Genomic DNA, 24,243 nt, shown 5'->3' with positions numbered 1-24,243 from the left:
TTCAATCAAACATGGATCAAAAACAGTATTTGTGGGATGCAGAATCTATGGATACAGAAAACCAACAACTGCATGACTTGAGCATCCATGGATTTTGGTATCTGCAGGGGTCCTGGAACCAATCCCCCATAGATACCAGAGGACAACTACATACGCAGGTTTATCACGCTTATTCAAAGCCCCCCACCTTTTTTTTGTGAAGAGACTTTCCTTACATCTTCATTTCTTGTGAAAATGGGAAGAGTTCCAAGATAATAGTCAACAGAAAACTAGGTGAAATGACCACAGAATTATTTTTAAACCATAACCTGCATTATTAACATTATTATTACCATTTTTTCATTTTTTTTTTGATATGGAGTCTTGCTCTGTCACCAAGGCTGGAGTGCAGTGGCGTGATCTCAGCTCACTGCAACCTCCACTTCCTCGGTTCAAGTGATTTTCCTGCCTCAGCCTCCTGAGTGGCTGGCATTACAGGCACCTGCCACCATTCCTGGCTAATTTTTGTATTTTTAGTAGAGACTGGGTTTTACCATGTTGGCCAGGCTGGTCTCGAACTGTAGACCTTAAGTGATCCTCCCACCTCGGCCTCCCAAAGTGCTGGGTTTATAAGCGTGAGTCACCACGCCCAGCCATTTTTTCATTTTAACATGAATTTCTGGGAGATAAAGGCTGGGTCCATTCAAAGCACGGTAGCTCATGAAGCTCAAAGAGGATGGTGAAAGGTGCTACAGTCTGGTGAATGTTTTGTACTCCTTTCTCTTATCAGAAGGAAGCCAGGCCACCAGCTAAGGTTATCAGAGCCATAGACTATTGAGTCCCCTTTCTTCTCAGCGAGCACAGTTTGTCTCACAGTTTCCTGAGCAACCACCGGGTTATCTTGTGGGGGAACCTTCCCCTTCCAGAGCCAGAAAAGGAGCCAGTGGTCAGATGGTCACGTGCTGAAGGGCATCCTGGGCCCGAACAGGAAATGTACTCAAAGGAAAGTTACAGTAACTTAACCAGCTCTGTGGTCAGGAGGAAGGTGCTTTTCTGTGCCAGGGAAATCAGCGTCACCTTCACACAGTTTGCTCACCAGTATCTTAGGGCAAGATGGCTGAAAATAGAAGCTTTCATTTTTTTCAGTTCTTACCTAACGTGTTAAATTCTGTTCAGTCAGAATTTTAAAAAGGAAACGAGATGATTAGGATCTTACAACTTGATTTTTAGCAAAAGAAGGTCTATGATGTGCATAAATGGAACCTGATAAAGTTCTTTAAAGTTCTGGAGGAAAATCACATCACTAATTAAATGTGTATTCCAGCTCTCTGCTTCTTTAGCTTCCCAGTACATATTCCAGTCTTGAGTGCTGCTGATTTTACTCTCCACTTCACCAGTGTCTATGTGCCATTTTATTTCTCTATGGTGCTACGATAAAAAAAAAAAAGGAAAGATAAGAGTATCATCAACTTAAACATGACAAACAAATGTAATTCACAAAGCCCTGAAGTTAAGGATTTTCCTAGTGACGTTCAGACTGAAAAGTGACTTTATGTGTTGACTCATGTCTATGTTCAATCCCTTTTGTACACTTGGGTAAGCTAGAATGGAAGATCTCAATGGTATAATTATTACTTGTGCATCAGTAATAATTTATAAGATGCATTTGATGTGATCATATTGTCTGCAGGCCTTATCTGGGATCCATCTGTGACCAGAAGTCTTTGAAATTGTAAGCAAAATGTTTTGTATGTGAGCATTAGATGCAAAAAAAGTTCAGAAACATACGTTTTCTAGATATGAGCATGAAATAAATTCAGTTTTGCTGAATGAACAAAGTTGTTTTTTTGTCCATTTATGATTTAAAACGTTACTCCTAGATGCCTAAATAAATAAATTGCATCTTAGCCCTTCCATTATTTGCGTGACCTTGTTTGAAAAGTCATCTACTTCTTTTTCCCCATCCCCACCCCAATGGCCTCTTCTTTAAAATAAGGGATTGGCGTAGATCATCTCCAAGTTTCCTTCCAGTTGAGTTTTTTTTTTTTTTTTTTGCAGGATAAGACTCTAATAAAATGGTGGGGAAAATGACATTTATTTTGTTCTGGTCCTCTTCCCATTCAATTCACTCCCCTACTTAATGGTAATCTCTTCCCTAACCCTCACTCCAGACATCTAGTACCATCTTCCCTATCAAGTCCAACTTTGAGAGGATCTAGAACCAACCACTGAAATTGTGTTGAAATTTTGATGCAACATGGCAGAGGGAAATGAACAATAGATTAGAAATCACGAGGCATGATCTTTAATCTCAAGGATCATTTATGTTTCCTGTAACCTTGGACAACTCACCTGCCTCTTTGACCTCAGTTTCCCTATCTGTAAAACAGGCATAAGGATGACTGTCCTGTCTATTTACTTCACAGTTGAATATAGAGTTCAGATGAGATAAAATAATAGAGAGCATTTTATAGCCCTGTGAATGAAAGCCATAGTTACTCATTTAAGCCAATGTGTTTCCCATAGTGCATTTTAGGCTTCATTTTCTTTGGAAATCTAAGCATTAACTGAGCTGGTGGGAGGGTCCTTTTAAGGTCAGGGTTCTTTGATGCTGGGAGCCACACCTTAGAGATGGTTACTACCCCATCTGTGCAGAGGGTTGACCTGGTTACTAAATATGGTAATTGATCCGTTTATAAGAGGTGTAAAAGGCAAGTTTTTGTTTGTTTTTTTTTTGAAACCAAGCTTCCCACCACCCACTGCCATTTTCATGGAAGTTCAAGCAAGTTTCAATTTTCCTGAAGTCGGCTATATCACAAGATTCACAAATTATCTGTGGGAAATCTTTTAGCTCTCACTGCCTTGCTCACAAGCAGCAGATAAGTACCTTCTTACCTCCGATCTCACTCTTCATGTTGCCTGTTAAGCAGGAGCTGTGAGGGAAAGAGGTTTGAGGTTAGTGCTTCCTGTCTCCACACCTTTAGCTTGTTTAGCTGCTAGGAAAGGCTTTGAAAAGCAAAGCACTAAATTTATCATCAAAACAACTTGTCAATTCAGTTAGAGACATGTCAGTCAGGCCAATCTTTTGATAATGTAAGCAAAGAAAATGGATGGGTTGACAATGTTTCTTCTAACCTAGTAGGTTTGACCTAGGTAGACCTTAACTGAATACTCACAAGAAGGAAAATCAAATATTCATAGGGAAAGGGCTAGGTCTGCTAATACCCAAGTAGCCTAAGAAGAATGCTTTCCACTGCTAGCATGAACTGGATCAAACAGAAGTTACGATGAGGGAGCTAACTATTTGGGTTTCTTCTGAGTCTAGATATGTCCTTACATTTGTGATACATCCTTGCATTTATAATATATCCTTACTTTATTTGAAGTACTATGGATTTTCAAAAACTCAGAGAACCAAAATACATATCAAAGCCAAATGTCATCTGATATTCTGATTATCAGCTACTTTGAGTTCTCCATGTTTTTACTTCACTGTCATAGAGCAAGGGGTGTGCATTTTTACACATGCCCCATTTTAAAAGAAAATAAGAGAAATCAGAATTATTGTGTTTACTTGAAGTCATAATGATCACACATACTCAGTATCACTTAGAGTCACTGGTTATCTTTTTCTAGCACCAAAAGTAAATTTCTTTCATTTAGTGTCTCACAAAGCAGAAATAGATTTTGAGGTCCTATGAGATAGTTTCCCATTTGGGCTTGTCTGAATTGTTGACTTGAACCAAGGTGGGACCAAATGCTATAAGGATATAAATATTGATAAACAAGAGATTTTATCAGCCACCTTGAACTTAGCTTGAATTCTAAACTGGGAGGCTGTTAGCTACATATTAACACATAGTAAGCAAACTATTTCAAGCATAGTATCTACGTTTGAGAGCCAGCTAATTTAAAAATGATCTATGTTGACAAAGAAGAGGGAGGAAAGTAAACATAATCGATAAATTGGATGGCTTTTCATCAAATGGCCTTATTGAAAACCCATAGTTTTCAAGCTCTTTCCAAGCAAAATCTTAGCACAAAGAGTCACAAAGTAAAGCATTTTTTGTGTCCTTGCTCAGTTGCTGGACATGCCATCAACCAAGAGAATATTGAATATGTAACAGCCAGCCTAGACAATGGGGCCTTGCATTGCTCCTTCCTGAGAAAGTGCTCAGTCTGTAGTGCTGAAGTAGAATAGGTTCAAGAGAAATCCAATCAGTCTCAACAAGGCTGAGGTTGAAATTTGGAGTCCCCATGATGGACAGAAGGAAAATCTATCTTCTAGTTATCTCACTAAATTAAGCCTTGTGAAGGAAAAATCGTTTTAGGAGAGAAGGATCGCTGCTTCTGCCTTCTGAAAAACAGCAAATACTGAAATAAGCGCCTAAGAGTCCACTGTGTTCTCAGTAAACTTTGAATTAATTTGTATTTTCTTTGCAATGATAACTCAGTTTGGAAGAATGTCTTCTTCATGTCCCAGATGTCCAAACTGCACCTCGATTTCTGAGCTGCCTATTGTGGTCTTGTAATGAAGAAGAGATGAGTGAAAAGAGATTTAGGGCAAAGGGAAAACAGTTGCTGGTTGGTCTGTGCAGCCTAAGGACAGCCATTTTTAACTCCTCCTCCTTTGTCACTTACCACGTCTAAGCCAATGTTGAGTTTTGCAAAGTGTAGCCTATAAATATTTCTCAAGTCTATTCACTTCTTTCAAACCATAGCCAAGTCTCTTATCACCTCTTGGCTAGACTACTGCAACTATATCCTAACTGGTCTACATGTTTTCACTCTTACATCCTTCAAAGTTACCTTCCATGTTGTTGCTAAAGTGATCTATATAAAATGAAAAGTCATGCGCATCACTTTTCTGCCTAAAAGCCTTCAATAGATCTTCGTCACCTGCAGAAGAGAGCTCAAACTCTCTAATGGCATGAACTATAATTGCTTTGGCAATCTTGTCTTTCGTAACTCATGGACCAGAAAAAAGGAGGTAGCTGTAATCCCCCATGTCTGCCACACTCTTTCTTACCCTCCTCATCTCCATTGCCCAGACTGCTCTTTTTCTCTCTTTGTCTTATCCTCCCCACAGTTCCATAACTCACCCTCAGCCCAAACACACACTCTCCCACCGTACCCCGGTCCCCAGTACAAAGATACATCTTAGCCCTGCTAACTTTTACTTAGTAAAAGTTGGTCAAATCCACGTATGTATAATCCTTCAGGACTCAGGTCAACAGTCATCTCTGGAGATACGTTAGCTGGGTTCCCAGTTGCCCCCAGAAGCTTTGTGCAGATCACGGTGTCACTGTGTTTAAAGTAGAGTCTATTTATATCTTTCTTCCCCACCAGATCGTGAGCTGCCCAGGGACAGGAATTGAGTGCCATTCATTTTGGGGAAATCAATTCTTCTCTCCCATGTGCATCTTAGGAGCATGTCACACCCTAAGTTAGACAAGACATACTCAGCAAACCACTGGACTCAAGATGCCATAGCTTTTCTTCCTTCCTCCCTCTCCCTTTCTCCTCTCCACCTCACTGTGGGTGCTGGGAGAGGGAATCAAACTGGGGAGTCATCTGGGATTTCTCTCCAGCCCACCCACACTTGTTTTTTTATCCCCATAAAGAAGTCCTATTCTCATTATCATCTTTTTCTTTATATCAGCTCACAAAGGCAGATCAGGAAGAGTTTGAATGTGCATTAAAACAGAAGCCAAATAATTAGCAACAGAAACACAATTGGGGGGTTTGGTGAGCAAGCAGAAATACAAATGCCTAACGTGCACTCTCTGAAAAGGAAGGGAGGTACTGGTGTTTCTTGCTGTAGTTGGTTGCTCTTCCAATCAAAACTGACCTAATGACTCCTTCTAAGTAAAAAAAGGAAACAAATAAAATAAATCAAAAGCAACAACAACAACGTACAAATTGAATGTTTGTACTAAGGTAGGTTGAAATTTTTGATTCTTAGCATGATTACTTTTCAGTGCTTTTGCAAAATATTTGTGGAACAAATAATAAGTGATGTTAAAGTTGTTGACATAGGTTTTGAAAAAGGATTTAATGAGATGGTAGTCAGACCTAGCTGCCGATGACAATAGTACAGTCCGATCAACCATCTTTCACTCTAACAATTATTTAATGAGAGTCTATTAGTCACACTGCGTTAGGTAAAGAAGCATAATATGTGGTCTTTTCTGTCAAGAGGCTGGAAACCAGGGGCCTAGGGGAAATGCACATGAATTCAAAGCTAAGCAATTGAAGCATGTGAAACAAGAGTTGTTCAAAAGGTAGAACTCGACCAACTGTCAAGTGAGCGATAGTGACAGTAATCATTTTGAGACCTGAGAAGGGAGTGGTGCTCTGTGCCAAGGAGTTAGTAGACAATACTTGGAGGTAGGAATACTCACAGTGTGTTCCTGGGATATTGGCTTAAATGATCTGCCTAATTAGGAGGGTTTTGCTTTGAGGAAATGATGTTGGAAAAGCCTGTGGAGGCCTATTTGAGGATAAGAAGTTAGTTTTCCTCTGTTACACCATTGGTTCTCAAACTTGACTGCCATCTTTAGAATTACTAGATAAACTTAAAAAAAAAATAAATGGATGCCTGGGTCCTATACCCAGAGATTCTGATTTAATTAGCCTTGGAAAACTGAAGGCTTTTAGATTTCCACTAGGCCATAGTGGCTTTTAACTCAGTTGAATATTAGAATCAAGTGGGAGAACTTTTAAGGCAACATGAAAGACAATTCACAGAATGAGAGAAAATATTTGCATATTACATATCTGATAAGGAACTTGTATCAAGGCTGAGACAGGAGGATCACCTGAGGTCGGGAGTTTGAGACCAGCCTGGCCCACATGGAGAAATCCCATCTCTACTAAAAATAAAAAAATTAGCGGGCGTGATGGTGGGCACCACCAATTCTAGCTACTTGGGAGGCTGAGGCAGGAAAATCACTTGATCCCAGGCAGCAGAGGTTGCAGTGAGCCAAGATCGTGCCACTGCACTCCAGCCGAGGCGACAGAACGAGACTCTGTCAAAAAAAAAGTATAAAAAATGTATAAATAACTCTGTAATTCAATAAGAAAAAGATAAATAACTAGTTAATAAATGGGCAAATAATCTGAATAGACATTTCTCTAAAAAGAATAGACCAATGGCTAATAAACACATGAAAAGATAAATAATACCATTAGTTATCAGAGTAATGCAAATCAAACCATGATGAGATATCACTTCATATCCACCAGGATGGCTATAACAGAAAAGATGGACAATAACAAGTGTGGACAAGGATAAGGATAAAGTGGAGCCCTCATTCACTGCTAGTGAGAATGTACGATGGTGCAGTTGCTTTGGAAACAGTTTGGCAATTGCTCAAAAAGTTAAACATAGAGTTACCACATGATCCAGCAATTTCACTCCTGATAAATACCTAAGAGAGTTGAAAACATATGTCCACATAAAAATCTGTATGCAAATGCTCACAGCAGCGTTATTCATAGTAGCCAAAAAGTGATGAATGGAAAAACAAATGGAAAATACAATGGAATATTATTTGGCCATAAAGAGTGATGAAGTTCTGATGCATGGTACACCATGGATGAACCTTGAAAACATTATGCTAAGTGAAAGAAGCAGACACAAAAAGCCATATAGTGTATGATTCTATTTATTAAAAAGGTCCAGAGTAGGCAAATTCATAGGACCAAAGTAGATTAGTGGTTTCCAGGGATTTAAGGGAGGGAAGAAGAGGGGTGATGGTAAATGACCATAGTATTTCTTTTTGGAGTAATGAAAATATTCTGGAATCAGATAGTGGTGATTCATTCATAACTTTGTGAATATGTTTAAAAAATCTCTGAATTTTACACTTTAAGACAGCAAACTTTATAGTAACTGAATTATACCTCAATAAAGTTATTATCTAAAATAAAAAAACTTAATCCTTCTCCACCTGTCTCCCCAGCCTAGACCAATTAAATCAGAATTTCCAGAAGTGGGAGGACCTGAGCACAGATATTTTTTCATTTTAAAGTTCTTGATATAAACAGCATTGATTTTTTAAAAAAAAGAATTTTGTAGAGATGGGGTCTTGCTATGTTGCCCAGTCTGGTGTTGAACTCCTGGGTTCAAGCAATCTTCCCACCTTGGCCTCCCAAAGTGCTAGGATCACAAAGGTGTGAGCCATCATGCCTGCCAGCATTGTTGATTATGTAGGAGACAAAAAGCTACTATTAATTTAGTTCTCTGCCACTCCCTTCTTGGCAAAACAAAAACAAAACACCTGTATGTATGAATTCAAATTCAGTGAAATTGTAAATTTCATTTAAAAATGAATCTGATTCTATTTGGCTCTTTGGTGTGGGTATATGGGATGTAGTTTCAAATAAAGAAAACGCAAGTAGGTAAATAATTATTAGCATAACCCAAACAACAGCAAAAAAAATGCTTTTGTTTATATTGAAATTTGAATCAAAGACACAAAGTGGTTTGTTGTTGTAGAAACATTTTGGAAGTTCTCTTGGTTGCAAAGTTGATTCTCAGTGCTTCAGTGTTCTATTTCTCAGTTGGTTGTAGACAACTTGGGTTTTAGTTCTGGCTTTGCTCACCATTTGTTTGGTGACTTTAGACAAACCAGCTAATGTTTCTAGGCCTTATACAGTCATTAGGAAAAAGAAAAAAAAGAAATAATACTGTCATGTGCCAGCAGTGGGGATACCATGGGAAATGAGACAATGTGTTCTCTTCCCTTATGGAGTTGATAACCTAGTTTCAGTTTCTGTGCTTTTAAAGATTGAACTAAATGGTCTCCAGGTTCTTTGATGTTTTATTGGGATAGGAGTAAATGTAGATGATGGACCAGAGAGATAACTCCTGTAAGACTCTTTCACCTTTTATGATTTAAGGGCATAAATCTATGAATTTCTTGAGGAGGCTATTCTATGAATTTGGTGTGGAAAACAAATTAAAGCAAACTTTTGGGTTACATTTTTTCTTATCTCTTCATCCCACTCTTGGAATGGGCAATAAATAAAGTAAAAACGTTTCAAAATATTTTAATTCCTTTACAAAATCCCATATCACAACTTAAAAACAAATCTATCTGTAGACTGGGCGTGGTGGCTTATACCTATAATTCCAGCACTTTGGGAGGCTGAGGCGGGTGGATCACTTGAGGCTAGGAGTTTGAGACCAGCCTAGCTAACATGGTGGAACCCTGTCTATACTAAAAAAATATAAAAATTAGCCAGGCGTAGTGGTGCATGCCTGTAATCCCAGCTACTCAGGAGGCTGAGGCAGGAGAATTGTTTGAATTTGGGTGGTGGAGGTTGCAGTGAGCCAAGATTGCACCACTGCACTCCGGCCTGGGTAACAGAGTAAGACTGTCTCAGAAACCAACCAACCAACCAACCAACCAATCAAACAAACAAATCTATTTGCGTGTCTGTGTCAGGTAATAAAACTACCTCCAAGTATATCACTCCATCAGGAAATTGGCCCAATGCATAATTAATATTAATGTCTTAGGAAGAGATTCAAAAATTGTGAGTGCATGGCTGTGGTGCTCATTGCCAACAGAAAGTCATGTGCTGCCTTCCAGGTGAAAACATGCTCCATTGTTCCATTCAAAAGAGGACGAAAATAATATCAAAATGTTAACTTTTGAACTCTCAGTATAATTATCCCCCCAAGAGGTCCTACATTTTCTGCCAAGAGAAAGCCTTTGCTGGAGATCTGTTCATTCAGTTAATTAATACATTTTGCTTTCAGGAATAAAAATTGTCCTTATATTCTTGTTATAAGCAAATGATTTTTTCCCCCAGGAAACAAGATTTTGGTGAAGCAGTTGCCCATGCTTGAGGCGTATGACAACGCGGTCAACCTTACCTGCAAGTATTCCTGCAATCTCTTCTCAAGGCAGTTCCAGGCATCCCTTCACAAAGGAGTGGATAGTGCTGTGCAAGTCTGTGTTGTGCATGGGAATTACTCCCAGTTGCTTCAGGTTAACTCAGCAACGGGGTTCAACTGTGATGGGAAATTGGGGAATGAATCAGTGACATTCTACCTCCAGAATTTGTATGTTAACCAAACAGATATTTACTTCTGCAAAATTGAAATCATGTATCCTCCTCCTTACCTAGACAGCGAGAAGAGCAATGGAACCATTATCCACGTGAAAGGTAACATATAACTTTACCAGTATACCACCCTAAAGTGATGGTTTTCAAATGCAGTCCAGAAAACTAGGTCTTGGTCAGTGGTAGGGTTGAATAAGGCCTAAGTGATTTGATACTAACAAAGACAAATAATGTTTTCAGAAAGTTTTTTCCTTTTACTGTAGAGTTTCAAGGTTATATTTTGAATATCTTTATTTTCCTTTGCTGACATTGAGTGGGAGAATAAGTGATAAAGTTGCAGCATGTGGGACTAGATCATTCATTTTTCTCAATTCGAGTGGGTCATGGCAGAAAAAAGGTTACCATTAAAATGTAAGCCCAGGTGCCCTCAACTAACAGCTGGCTCTAATGGGTTAAGATTCAGGAAGACTCAGTTCTAAGTAATTATTTTTTGGGGGTCCATAACTTTCCTCTGTAAAAGTACCTTTCCATTTTCTTAAACATACAAAGAATGCTGAACTAGAAACCAGGGGACATGAAATTTGCTATTAATCAACTCTGCGATCTTGAATAAGTCACCTAACTTTTTCATAGTCAAAAACTCAATATAATTATTAAGCACTATTCGTGAATTAGTGAAAATAAGTCTACTGAGCTTTTGTTGATGTTATGTTCTCTCTAAATGGTGGGGAGAAAAATCATGATTCCCAACTCAAAAGAATATAGTTTATTGATAGCAACAAGTAAAATTTGATTTTTTTGGCATACTTTGTGTATACTTCATAGATTTTCCCTTTTGTGGAATGATAAGAAAAATACATGTTCAGTTTTATATCGAATCCTAGCATAATGCCATTAATGGTTTTTCTTCTATGCTGGAACAGAGCCGTGCTGATGAAAAATAGGATACTAAATAAAGAAAGAACCATTAACTTAATGTGGCAGATTAGCTTTTGTGTTCCGGCAAAATAGAGACAATTCATGTGTGAATATTTTGTTTGCTGAGTCCCATTTAGATTTCTAATATCTACAATGTCCAAGCAGAATATTTTGATTGTATCAAGTCAAACGTTAAACAATTATGCTATTTTGCTTGAAGCTAAGAGTGAAATATTTTTTCCTATATGAATGATACTACTACTTTAGGATAGTATTTTACATATATGTGTACACACATATACACATAATATGTCATTTATAGTAGAACTGGGAAGGACACCAATGATCCTGTACTTAGTAATTTTCAATCCTGTCTGCATATCATGAATTTGAGTAGGTTTTAAAAGGAATATCAATGCCTCGTTCCAGGCATTGAGATTCTGATGTAATTGATATGGGTTGAGGAAGGGGTGCTGGACATTGTTATATTTTCAAACTTCATCAGATAATTTAATGTGCAGCTAGAATTGAAAATCAGTGGACTAGAGGATTATTGGTATGCTTTCTAGTTCTAATTTTCTCTAATTTTGAATAGAACTCTACAGGTTCCTTCTCATCCCCTTTTGAGTCCCAAAGATAAAAAGCTACTTGTTCGTCATCATATAATCTATTAGATGGCCTTGGAGCTAGAAATTTATCCTCTGATTACCAGTCCAGTGTTCTACTACCATATTAGGCTGATGACTTTTTTAAGGTTTGAAAACATGTATTTTATTCAACTTATTCCAAGGATGCAGTTTCGGGTCCTGATTAACTATCTTCTGATGGAAGAAAGGGGTGAAGTTAGGTTAAGGCCATTGGAAGTTACCATTTTGAATCACACAGTAGATTCCACAGAGTCAAGTGAACACAAGTCTCCAGTGTACTACCCTAAAGTAATGGCTTTCAAATGTAGTCATGAAAACTGACCAGGTCATGGTCAGTGGTGGGGTTGGGTGAATCTCAAAGCAGAAATCTATATACTCTAAGCTGATGGTATTTTAAATATTTTTATTTCTTTCACATTTTTCTCTGATGTTCACAAGGAAGGAAATGTACTCAATTGCTATTCCTGTATCATTTAATCCACTCTATTTTATTTTTCAGGGAAACACCTTTGTCCAGGTCCCTCATTTTCTGGACCTTCTCAGCCCTTCTGGGCACTGGCAGTGGTTGGTGGAGTCCTGGCTTCCTACAGCTTGCTAGTAACAGTGGCCCTTAGTGTTTTCTGGGTAAGAGAAGCAGCACTGCTTTTATGTAACTTTTCCACTGCACATGCAATCTGAACATATTCAAGAAGTTTGCCTATGTGGTTTATTTTCTGTTTAATATATGATGAGATTATTTTCTTTTCCCCATGGTTGAGTAGGTTTTCTTTTAGCCTGTTCAACTTTATCTGAGCTAAAAATCCGATATGAGTTAGATTTCCCAGAAGGCACTGAGTAGGTGGCCAGGCAGAATAAGAAGCTAAATGGGCAAATTAGGGTGGGGGGATGAGGAGCAGTTACCTTTCTTCTTCCCATTTTGCGATGTAATTATGACACATAAAACAGTGTTAATGCGTATGCATGTATAAACAGCTAGGCAACTTGGGAAGCTAGGCAATTAAAGCTGATGTACAATGTTGGCTTGATCAAAAATCATGAGAAACTTGGCTACTGAAATCGTGTATTCAAACCTAGCAAAGAAACTACATCTGTTTATCTGAGTCATATTTTTTTCTCTTCTGAAGTAGTTGAATTGTGTGAGGCCAAGTACGGTGCTGTCATTATGAAACTATAATGGGAGTTAGAATTTTCTGAGCTCTCACCGCTGAATTGAAGTATCAACTTTTGCAAATGTTTACGTAATAAATGTGGTGTATTTTTCTTTACTTTCCTCAACATTGAATTTTTGGCCTAGGTTTGAACACGTTTTGATGAAGGTGTCTACAGTTGAGAATGGATCCCTGAGTGACAATGTTTTTTTTACTGGGAAACTTCTTATGCACACAGTATGGTACAGAATACCTCATGTATTGACTCCATGTTGTCTTTGAATTTTTTTCTAGAAGTTACATGCATGTGTGAGTCACTTATTCAATGAAGAATATATTCTCTTCAAGGATAAAAGACTATTTCTCTTGATATTCTCCATCCACTACTTCTCTTGATATTCTCCATTTGATATTAAGTACATTTGGTGCCAATGAATGCTTATTGGATAGATGAATTGATAACCTCCAGAGAGGTCAGATTAAGGATTTAAATGAGTCTGCCTGAAGTATGATACTCATCTTTAAGACATAATCCATATGTTTACCTAATTTATAGATGGGTCAGTGATTTCTGAAAGCCATACCATGTGAAGCCATCCTGTTTACTATCAGCTTGGTGACTGGGGGTACAGACCTGGCTCCATAGTTATGGCTTCCCATTATCCAGTCTTATATTCTTTTAGACTTTTCTTGGCCTATTGCTGAAGTTTACCTTTCAATTGTTCCCCACATGGTCCTTGCAGTTCAGAAGACCCTAGGGCTCAGATGGACATTTGTCAGGCTGCCCGTTGCCTAATCTGTGCTTGCTGCAGGGTAGAACACAAAGTGGTTGTTTGTTCCTGGAAATTCCTCATACAAGGTATCATCTTAGGAATTTGCCTGGCTTGCCTTCTGCAAGTAGCCCAACCCTGAAGGTGGGGATTGGTATTGTAAAATATCGCCTGAATTCTGCCTCTGATGCTAGTTGACTTTCATCTTTCCAGATCTTGGTGTCTTCATCCAATTTACCTTCTAGCTTTGATCCTCTGTGGTGTTTGCTGATAATTTTAGAATTTTTAGAATTCTTAGTTTTTATTTCTTCCTAGTCTCTGGCCATTGGCTTTTACGCCTACCATATGGCTTTTCAATCCTCTCATTGGGAATCTCAACTTCCTAACTTAAAGGCCAGGCACGATGGCCCTTTGGGTACTCCTCCAGGAAAGGCACTTCCCTGTGACATGCTGACCTAGGTCAAGGTAATTTACTAGCTCTGCAGAAAGTAGTTTTGGGAACTACTTTAACCTTCAGTGGCCAGAGGACACTGCTCATTATTGAAAACTTATTCTAAATATGCATTAGAATGTCAGTTAGTATAATGAGACATCAATTTACTGAGTGACTTGAGTCACCCAAAGGGACAAAAGCAGCTTCTCACTTTCAATGAGTTTAAACCGTTTACTTTCAACTCAGACACACCAGACACTCTGGGTTTCTCCTTGGCAGCACTACTAATTCCTAGTGAGGTTCATCTTGCTTTGTCTTAAAAAAATTTATTTTTGTTTTACTTTGTCTTACAGACTCCCCGTGAATTGGGCAGTCTTGTCATTTGTGGCCTCTTGCAGTCAGTTCAGTTACCCAGTAAGAACTGCCATTTGTCTGCATCTCACACCTGGGTCTTTGTACTCTCTTATCAAAAGAGTACAAGTACAAGTTTGTCTACGTTTCATTGAATAACACAGTATTTTTACTCTGGAGTCATCTTCTTCTGCTGTTGCTGTTTAAGCAACAAGTACATTGCTGAGCTGGGCATCTAGGCCATTATGGATCCCCAGAGTTTAGCTATTTCCTCGGTAATTTTCTGAGATCCTATTTTTGGCTGGTCTGCAGCGTGCCTTGATGAAAGTTGCTGTTTTCTGGAACTTCCTGAGTGCCTACGATATGCTACTGTAGGCAGTTCTAGGTTGAGTGGGTTTCTAGGCTGCGTGGGTTTCTGGGACCAGCTGCAGATTCTATCTCAGTTCTTGACCTGATGTTGACATTTGAATAAATAAAGAATTCCCTTCGGTCAAGCTGCCACAGACCAGCACCTGTCACTGTCTTTCAATTCTCCACTTACGCAGCTGTGCTGGTAAAGCTGCCCCTTTTCCTAGTCTAAAGGAATATTTTAAAAAACATTATGTTCCCCACTGCAGATCACAATGTGAGGAATGTGAATAGTATGTGGACAGGTAGTGTCTGCTTTTTATAATAATCCACTAGATTTTTGAAGACCATGTACTTAAGTAGACTACCTTGCATATGCCCTGTGTTCTGCTATTCCCAGGAGACAAGTGGGTAAGGGTGGCATGGGAAGAAGGGCGAAGGAGGAGTGGTTCAGAAATCACATATCATTAGCTGACATTCACTGCTGAAGGAGATGACACAGACACATAGGGTAGGTACTTCCTGCACACATATGCACACATGCTCGATGCACATAGGTGCTGTGGGTTCTGCATGGTGTTTGTTTCCAGCCATGCATTTGTCATTTTCATCCCACTGCTGTGTTTAGAGTTAGTGTGATAATAAGTAAGTCCGCCATCTGACAAGCGCTTGAGGATAAGCACGGGACTGACTGGAATAGACCTTTCATTATCTTTGTGTGCAACGTGAAGAACCTGAGAGTCAAGACACCTTTATTACTGGGGCCTCTCCACCAGCTGTGGTTTGGTTTGAGTGTCCAGAGGCAAAGGCTGACACTTGGAGGTTTGGCAAGGGGAGTCATCAGGGTTGGAGTAAGTACTAAATATGCTTCCCAGGTTATCACCAGCTGTTTTCTACACTCATCTGGGGATAGACATTCCTTGGCCTCACCTCCGCCCTGTTATGATCCTGTGCTCAAGACAGCTCTAGTCTTTCATTTACAGAAAGGATGTAGAACCAAGACAATTCTTTGTTGCAGAGGACTGCCCTGTGCAATATAGGATGTTTAGCAGCATCTCTGACTTCTACCCGGTAGATGCCAGTAGCATCCCTCTGCATTGTGAAGATCCAAAATGTCTTTAGACTTCACCAAATGTCCCCTGGGACAGGGACTAAGGGAGTTTGAGGTGTCAAGGATGAGGTTAGGAGGTCTGTCTTGGGCAACTGTATATATGGTAGTGTCATTCACTCAGATGAGAAACACTGGTAAAAAAAACAGCATTTGGGTGAACTCTTGAGTTTTATTTTAGACATGTTGAGTTTAGAGTGCCTTTGAGGTTTATTCCAAAGATATAAATTTGGGTGAGTAGGTGATAATTGAAGCTGTGAATGTGAACGAGGTTGCCTAGGGAAAGAAGATAGAGTAGAGAAGAAGGCCTAGGACCAAGCAGTGAGAAATTCTAACATCTGGTTAGAGAAGGATGAGCTTGCAAAGGAGGCAGGGAAGGAGCAGCCAGACAGGTAGGATAAAAACTGGGATGTCATAGATAACAAAGAGAAATAGTATCACAAAAAGAAGAGAGTTATCAATAGTATAGAATGCTGCTGAGAGTTGAAGAAGATGAGGCCTTAAAACACATTAGCTGTGTTTAGTAACATGGGGTCAGTGTTTTTCAAACCTTTCTTTTGCGCTTACTCATGCCCCTTTGACAAGGAAGGTGTGAAGTGCTCAGGCAGGAGGGTATGGAACAAAACCAGGGCTGAAATCATTCACTTATTTATTCATTTAGGTATCATGTCATTCATGTACAGCATATCTACTTAGGTATCAAGCCTATGTGCCAGGAATTAGGCACTTTTTTCATAACAGAGAATTCCGCATCCAGAAATCTGACGGGTTTCTGTTTTTTGATGTTTTCTGGGTCACTTATAAAAAATGTAAAATTTACTATCACATTGGTCCAGAAATGATGCTCCTAACCCTTAGTCAAAAACTTTGCTCAGATTCATGGTGGGTGAAACTATTGCTCTTACTTCTCTCACTCCTGGTGGAAATTCATCCTGAGGGAGCTGAGCCTATGGAAGAGAGAGGAGTGACACTATTGTCTTTATAGAAATACATACCCCTAAAGAAATAGGAATGTACTAGTTGTCTAGAACTGTAAATGGCCATTAGTATGGACTCCTATCTTTTCAAATTTGTGATTATTCCGGACTCTGAAGGAGCTGAAGGTCCTCTTTGGTTACTTATGGGAAAACAGCTTGCTAAGCAAATTCTAATGGAAGAAGATTGCAATGAGGGTTAGGCTTTAACCTAGTCAAAGGAGGAAGGGCCTTCAAGTGTATTAGATATCAACAGTGGATATGTTAATTAGTATGCATTTTGAATTCAGGTCAAATGACAGCATTGAAAGTAACAGGGATGCATTTCTCTAAAATATTTTCATTGAGATTTTTCAAGTTCAAGTTCATTTTGAAGAGTCAGTAGTTAGGTTTGATCAGTCATTACCCAAGTCCAAGGTACTCAAAAAAGGTTAGTATTTGTCATTTGACAGTTAATATCATGAATAGTTGTCCCCAAAGTCTTAAAACTCCTTCCCTGACATTGTCCCTCCACACTGACACTTCTCTTTTCTGCAGATGAGGAGTAGGAGGAGCAGGCTTCTGCACAGTGACTATATGAACATGACTCCCCGCCGCCCCGGGCCTACCCGCAGGCACTACCAGCCCTACGCCCCGCCACGTGACTTCGCAGCCTATCGCTCCTGACACGGACGCCTATCCAGAAGCCAGCCGGCTGGCAGCCCCCATCTGCTCAACATCACTGCTCTGGATAGGAAATGACCGCCTCATCTCCAGCCGGCCACCTCAGGCGCCTGTTAGGCCACCAATGCCGATTTTTCTTGAGTGACTAGACCAAATATCAAGATCATTTTGAGACTCTGAAATGAAGTTAAAGAGATTTCCTGTGGCAGGCCAAGTCTTACAGTGCCATGACCCACATCCAAACTTACTATATTTATTGACTTGACTGAGAAGTTGGTGTAGAAAACAAAAAGGGAGTGGATTCTGGGAGCCTCTTTCCTTTCTCACTCACCTGTACATCTCAGTCAAGAAAAGTGTGGTATCCACGGACGTTTTAGTTGGAGAAGAAAGGCTAGAAAGTCATTTCTTTTGGTTAAATAGGTGTTTAGGCTAAATGGGTGTAATCTGTGGGTTCGATGGGGTAAGTTAGATTAGGGGGAGGGAGAAGAAGACAAATATTTAAAAAACATTAAAACACTGTCTCCTACTCGTGAAATGAGCCACTTAGTTCCTATTTAATGCTGTTTTCCTTTTAGTTTATGAATTTTAGTTTATGAATTTCCTTTTAGTATATGAATTCTGGCCATATTTAGTCATTTTGACCAAATAAGGGATTTAGTCAAATGAGGGATTCCCTCAAAGCAATATCAGGTAAACCAACTTGCTTTCCTCACTCCCTGTTTGGGACTTCAGTGCTAATGTTCACAAGGTACTTTCGAAAGAATAAAATAGTTCTCCTACATCAAGAAAGAATATGTCAGGAAATAAGGTCACTTTACGTCAAAATTATTTCAGTACCATGGGACCTGGTACAGTGGCTCGCACCTGTAATCCCAGCACTTTGGGAGGCCGAGGTGGGCAGATCACTTGAGGCCAGGACTAGCCTGGTCAAGATGGTGAAACCCGGTCTATACTAAAAATACAAAAATTAGCCGGGCCTGGTGGTGGGCACCTGTAATCCCAGCTACTCAGGAGGCTGAGGCACGAGAATTGCTTGAACCTGGGAGGCGGAGGCTGCAGTGAGCCAAGATCACTCCACTGCACTCCAGCCTGGGCCATAGAGTGAGACTCTGGCTCAAACGATGATAACAACAACAAAACCACAGAATTATTTAAGTACTATGAAGGATTATTTGTCTAAGAGCTCATTCCAATCAGACCAGGCAGAAGCTTTCCTGTTTTATATGCTTCAGGATTGCACAGTTGGTCTCTTTATTGTTTGTGTGGAGATCCAAAGTGGGACGCGAAAAGAGTGTCCGTAGGAGAAGTGAGAATACTGTGACGAAGGGATGTTAGCATTCATTAGAGTGTGAGGGATGAGTCCCAAGAAGCTTCTTCAGAAGGAGGAAGAACAGAATGGAATGATGAAATACTTGCCATGTGCTGAGGAGGTGGCCATCATTGGGTGACAATCTTCCAGAAGGTGTCAGGCAGAAGGAGCCTTGGCGAGAGCTCCTCTACAGGGACTTTATGTGGTTTAGGGTTCAGAGTTCCAAAACTCTAGACTCAGCTGCTCCTGTACATTGGAGGTCCATTCACATGGGAAAGTATTTTGGAGTGTGTCTTTTGAGATTATCAAAGTTCTTACGGGACTGGGTAGGGCCTGACCCTGGAATGACCATGGATATTTTTCTGCCTCCAGTTTGAGTCAACTAGAATATGCCTGGGGACCTTGAAGAATGGCCCTTTGGCGGCCCTCACCATTTGTTCGTGCTTCAGTTAATTCAAGTGTTGGAGGAGTTTAGATTTTAGAGGCACATGATTTGGTTCAAGTCTCGTTATTAGTTGAATAGCCTCAGGCAAGTCACTGCCCACCTAAGATGATAGTTCTTCAACTATAAAATGGAGATAATGGTCACAAATGTTTCTTCCTATACTATAATCTCCATGAGGGCATGGCCCAAGTCTGTCTTTGTCTCTGCCTGTCCCTGACATTTAGTAGCATGCCTAACATATAATGTTAGCTATTGGCATTATTGCCATATAGATAAATTATGTATAAAAATTAAACAGGGGAATAGCCTAAGAAAAGGGGACTATTGTAATGCAAATTTAAACCCACTACGCAGGGATGAGGTGCTATAATATGAGGGCCTCTTAACTTCCATCATTTTCTTATTTCTTGAAATAGTTTATTTTGTAATGAAATATAGGGCACCCCTCACTTTTATGTATAGAAAGAGGTCTTTGAATTTTTTTTTCAATGTGGGAAGGAGGGGTGGAGTAGGAATCTTGAGATTCCAGATAGAAAATACTGTACTTTGGTTGATTTTTTAAATGGGCTTCCCTTTCATGAATTTAATCAGTCCCAAGAAGATCAAACCCAGCAGTACTTGGGTGATGAAGAACTGTTGAATTTACCCTGGCACCTGTGCCACTTGCCAGCTTCTTGGGCACACAGAGTTCTTCAATCCAAGTTATCAGATTGTATTTGAAAATGACAGAGCTGCAGAGTGTTTAGAAGTGGCGGTGGCAAATATATAAATACATTTTTTTTTAAATGGAAAGACTTGATCAATGGTAATAAATGATTTTGTTTTCTGACTGGAAAAGTAGGCCTACTAAAGATGAATCACACTTGAGATGTTTCTTACTCACTCTGCACAGAAACAGAGAAGAAATGTTACATAGGGAAGTCCATTTTCACTATTAGTATGAACCAAGAAATGGTTCAAAAACAGTGGTTGGAGCAACGCTTTTATAGTTTCAGATATGGTAGTTATGAAGAAAACAATGTCATTTGCTGCTATTATTGTAAGAGTCTTATAAATTAATGGTATTCCTGTAATTTTTGATTGTGAGCTCACCTATTTGGACTAAGCATGCCAATTTAAAGAGACCAAGTGTACATTATGTTCTATATATTCAGTGATAAAATTACTAAACTGCTATATGACTGCTTTAAATTTGTACTTTAATATTGTCTTTCAGTATTAAGAAAAATATGCTTTCAGACTAGATATGCTTCACTTTGACAATGAATCTGGAGAGAACTTGCTATTTAAAAGAACTGTGGGGTAAATCCTTGTATAAATCTCCTGTTTAGCCATTTTTTAAAAAGCTAGACTTTCAAATACTAATTTCACTTCAAGCAGGGTACATTTCTGGTTGGTTTGCTTGACTTCAGTCACAATTTCTTATCAGACCAATGGTTGACCTCTTTGAGATATCAGGCTAGGCTTACCTATGTATTCTGTGTGATGTGAATGCTCTCAAGTTTGAGAGAGATCCAACTTCAGCCTTGACCTCATCAGTCACTCAGGTTAACTAACTGAGCCACCAGTCCTCATGGCTATTCTAATGAGGCTGTTGATGGTCAAATGGATGTCTCATTCCTCATCCCAGCCATTTGCACTGCCAGATGGGAACTCTACCAGACCTGGATACTGACCCCAAAGTGTTAAATTCAACTACATGCTGGAGATTGAAGATGGTGCCAATAATGGACCCAGAGCCAGGATCATGACTGCCATAGACTTATTACTAACCCAGATCAAAGACAGTGACATAGACTCTCTCAAGATCTGGGGTGAGGGAGTCTTTGTTATCTGGAAGGTCATTTGAGGCTCATGAAGTCTCTCTTTCCTAAGCTATATGCATACTTTCTGACATATTCCTACTCAAACATCACAGGCATATTCCTACCTCAGGACCTTAACACGTCCTATTTCCTCTGTCTGGAATGCCCTTCCATAGATGACCTGGCTTGCTTCGTCACCCTTCAGGTCTTTGCTCAAGTGTCATCTTCTCCCTTAGATAAACTCCCCAACACCCTGTCTGCTTCCTTATTTTTCTCCATAGCATTTTATCATCTCTTACATCAGACATTTTACTTATTTATTTATGGTTTATAAGCTCCATGAGGGAAATAACTTTGCTTTGTTTCTTGCTGTATCTCCAGTGCCCAGAGCAGTGCCTGGCATATAATAAATATTTATTGACTGAGTGAATGAGTTTTACATGGTCTTATGAATTAACGATTGGACTAAAGGTTATAATCATACTTTGAGAGAGAGAGAGCCAGTTCTGTTTTCTACTTTCCTGTTAAGAAGTTCAAAAACATTTTATTAAAAAAACAGGAGGTAAAATATATATATAGCCAAATCTGGTGAAAGAAAATCTGATGAATATAAATTCATTTACATTTTAGAAATTTTTGTGCGGTGAGGAAAACCAATACTGTTAGAAAAGTCATGCCAACTAAGTCACTGTCAGGAGTAAGTTGATTTTCCGTTGAAGTCCTCAGATTCCCTCTTAATGGAGTACTGGCTATATTTTAAACATATCTTTAGTTTAAGACTTCTGAAAAGTTGTCTTTGTAGTTGAAATCCCATCCTACTACTGACCTGCTGCTCTTTTTTTCTGAGGTGATTTTACCCTCAACGAATTCTGTAAATGCCTTCTCTGGCTTTGATTCAAAAAGAACTCAAAATGGAAATGCTGGGAACAGAAGATTCAGCTTCTTCACCTGTCATGCTCATATCATAGCTGAACACTCTAATAACACACACACACAGTCACACGCACACACACACGCACACACACAGCATCTTGTGGGTAGGGGAAGGGAAAGGCACTTAAACAACAGACACAAGAGCTGGTCTAATAATTCATGTAGCATCTTCTGTTTCCTCTGTTGTACATTTTACTCTGAAGCTGATCCAGAGTCAATTAAATGGGTGTGCAATGAGTTCATCTCCCAACTGATTCTTTTCTTTGTTGAAATGAAGCTTATTAAACTTAATAAAGGTAATTAAACTTGAAAAAAATTAGCTTACATGTCTCATACTACTCCAAGAAAGACTGAACTCAGCTAGTTACTCATGGATAGCTCAATAGGACAAATCAAATCAATTGGAAAGGAACAAGATGGGTAAAAAAAAAAAAAAGTCAGCCATTAAATGAATCTGCTCAACAAGCACTCCTTTACTGTGCTAATAAAACTAGTGTAACCCAGTTCTGTAAAAAGGTTCTAGTACCTTGAAATTCAAGTTCAAAACAAAGTAAAATGCAAACTTCACTTCACCTAACACCTCCACCACATTGTAGCTTGTGTAAATGGGTAAATATTGCAATTGCCCATAACCCTGAATTCACTTTTTCCCTGTAGTATGGTAAAACAGATTGATTCCTTTTTAAAGCAGTACCCTTTCTTCTCTCCTATCGTGTCTGGATCAGAGACAATGGATAGGTAAGAAAAAATCAAAGAAGCTTCTGGATCCATTGTAATGGGGACCTGACCATCACACTGTGCAGCAGCAAGTGGGATGGTCTGAAAAGGAGACCAGAACCTTGTCTGGCAACTTTGCTTCTAACATCTATTTGTGTTTCTTAAACTGAGGCCTAACTCTTGACTATTTGAGAGTGGCACTCATAAGAAAGTTTGGGGCTGGACATGATCACTCTCGCCTGTAATCTCAGCACTTTGGGAGGCTAATGCAAGGGGATCACTTGAGTCTAGGAGTTTAAGACCAGCCTGGGCAACATAGGGAGACCCTGTCTCTATTTAAAAAAAAAATTAGCCAAATGTGATGGTGCAGCCCTGTAGTCCCAGCTATTTAGGAGGCTGAAGCTGCAGTGAACTGGGATCACACCCCATCAAGAACACATGTGAATGGTGGGTCCTCTCAGCTTTCTCTGATTTGGCGTCCCAGAAGAAATACGTGGTTTCTCTTTGAAGATTCACAGGATCCTAGCACTTAGAAACCCAGGCCACTGACCAGAACAGAAGGTGACACATTTTCTCAGAGTGACTTTCATCCATTTTAGGATGTGGACACTGGGTCCAACACCTGAAAATTACTTGAGATGAAATTTGGGTGATCAAAGAATATATCAGCTCTTCCAAGCTGACCTCATTCTTGGTGCAGCTCTCAGGGCTAGAATGTGTGCTTCCCAAAGCCCATTTTCCTATCTGATTTGCCTGTTGAAACTCTGAAAGGTCCTTGGATGCTGGGAATTTGAAGGGACAAAAAATTGAAGAAAGGTGAATGGATTTCAGGGTGGGGGTGGACTGGATTTTACACTTCATCAGGCAGAGCTATCTCAATGATAGATTGAAACTCTCCTCTGGCTCCAAAGAACAAATCATGAGCTGAGTGGAAATGTCAGTTGAAAAGAGCAGCAAACAGCTTTGTTTTCCTAGAGTTGTGGTTTTACATGGTGATGATGACACACAAAGATGAAAATGTGCAGCATGAACTCCAGTTGTTATCTCAGTGAGCATCTCTGCCAACACTGAAGGATATGTGTGGGTGTCACCTGAAACAAAGAGAAAGAGAGAGAGAGAGGAAGAAGAAAAGGAGGCCCTGTTTCGGAAAGAAGAGCCAGTTAATCAAAGATCAACAGTGACAAGTGGTGCTGTTTATTTTATGAGCTTTATATTTGATTTCCTTCCCCTTGCTAATCTCCATGTCTGAAGTTAGTTTCTGGACTAAATATGTTTGTATCTGGTGACTGAGGAAGGGGTGGAAAAGGTGATCTTGCATGGGCATCAGGCTACCATAGTTATTTAGTCATCTCCTCAATCTCTTGGGCACACACTTAGCTTCCCAAGTGGGGATTTCTGCTAACTTTTGAGACCTGGACATATTACACAGGGTAGACAAACTTCAGGTTGTTGTTGGGGAGCCTGCCTCTTACCCCCAACCCTATGCAATGCGTGTTTCACTTGCTTTATGTTTCTCCTTCCTCTCTTCCACTTCATTCATTCTAGAACTAGTTAAGGGGCATCTGCCCAGTACTAAGAAGCGGGCTAGATACAGGGAGGGATGTGGCAGTGAGCA

The 24,243-nt window shown here is 39.6% G+C and overlaps 1 protein-coding gene across 1 annotated transcript in view; it reads left to right on the top strand.

Moving 5' to 3' along the window:
• CD28 (CD28 molecule) overlaps positions 1–22,415 on the top strand; it is a 34,610-nt gene extending 12,195 nt beyond the window's left edge. Inside the window, exons 2-4 of the mRNA XM_012446340.3 lie at positions 9,805–10,161; positions 12,124–12,248; positions 17,294–22,415. Coding sequence (XP_012301763.1) covers positions 9,805–10,161; positions 12,124–12,248; positions 17,294–17,422 — 611 coding nt within the window. The 3' untranslated portion in view covers positions 17,423–22,415. The remainder of the gene's footprint in view (positions 1–9,804; positions 10,162–12,123; positions 12,249–17,293) is intronic.
• Positions 22,416–24,243: the final 1,828 nt, after the last annotated feature.

This window comes from Aotus nancymaae, unplaced genomic scaffold (genome assembly GCF_030222135.1).
Source record: "Aotus nancymaae isolate 86718 unplaced genomic scaffold, 86718_ANA_hifiasm-v0.15.2.pri h1tg000008l, whole genome shotgun sequence".
NCBI classification, from domain to species: Eukaryota; Metazoa; Chordata; class Mammalia; order Primates; family Aotidae; genus Aotus; species Aotus nancymaae.
Note: the sequence above shows the minus strand (reverse complement) of the source record. Positions and strands in the feature narration are given on the sequence as shown.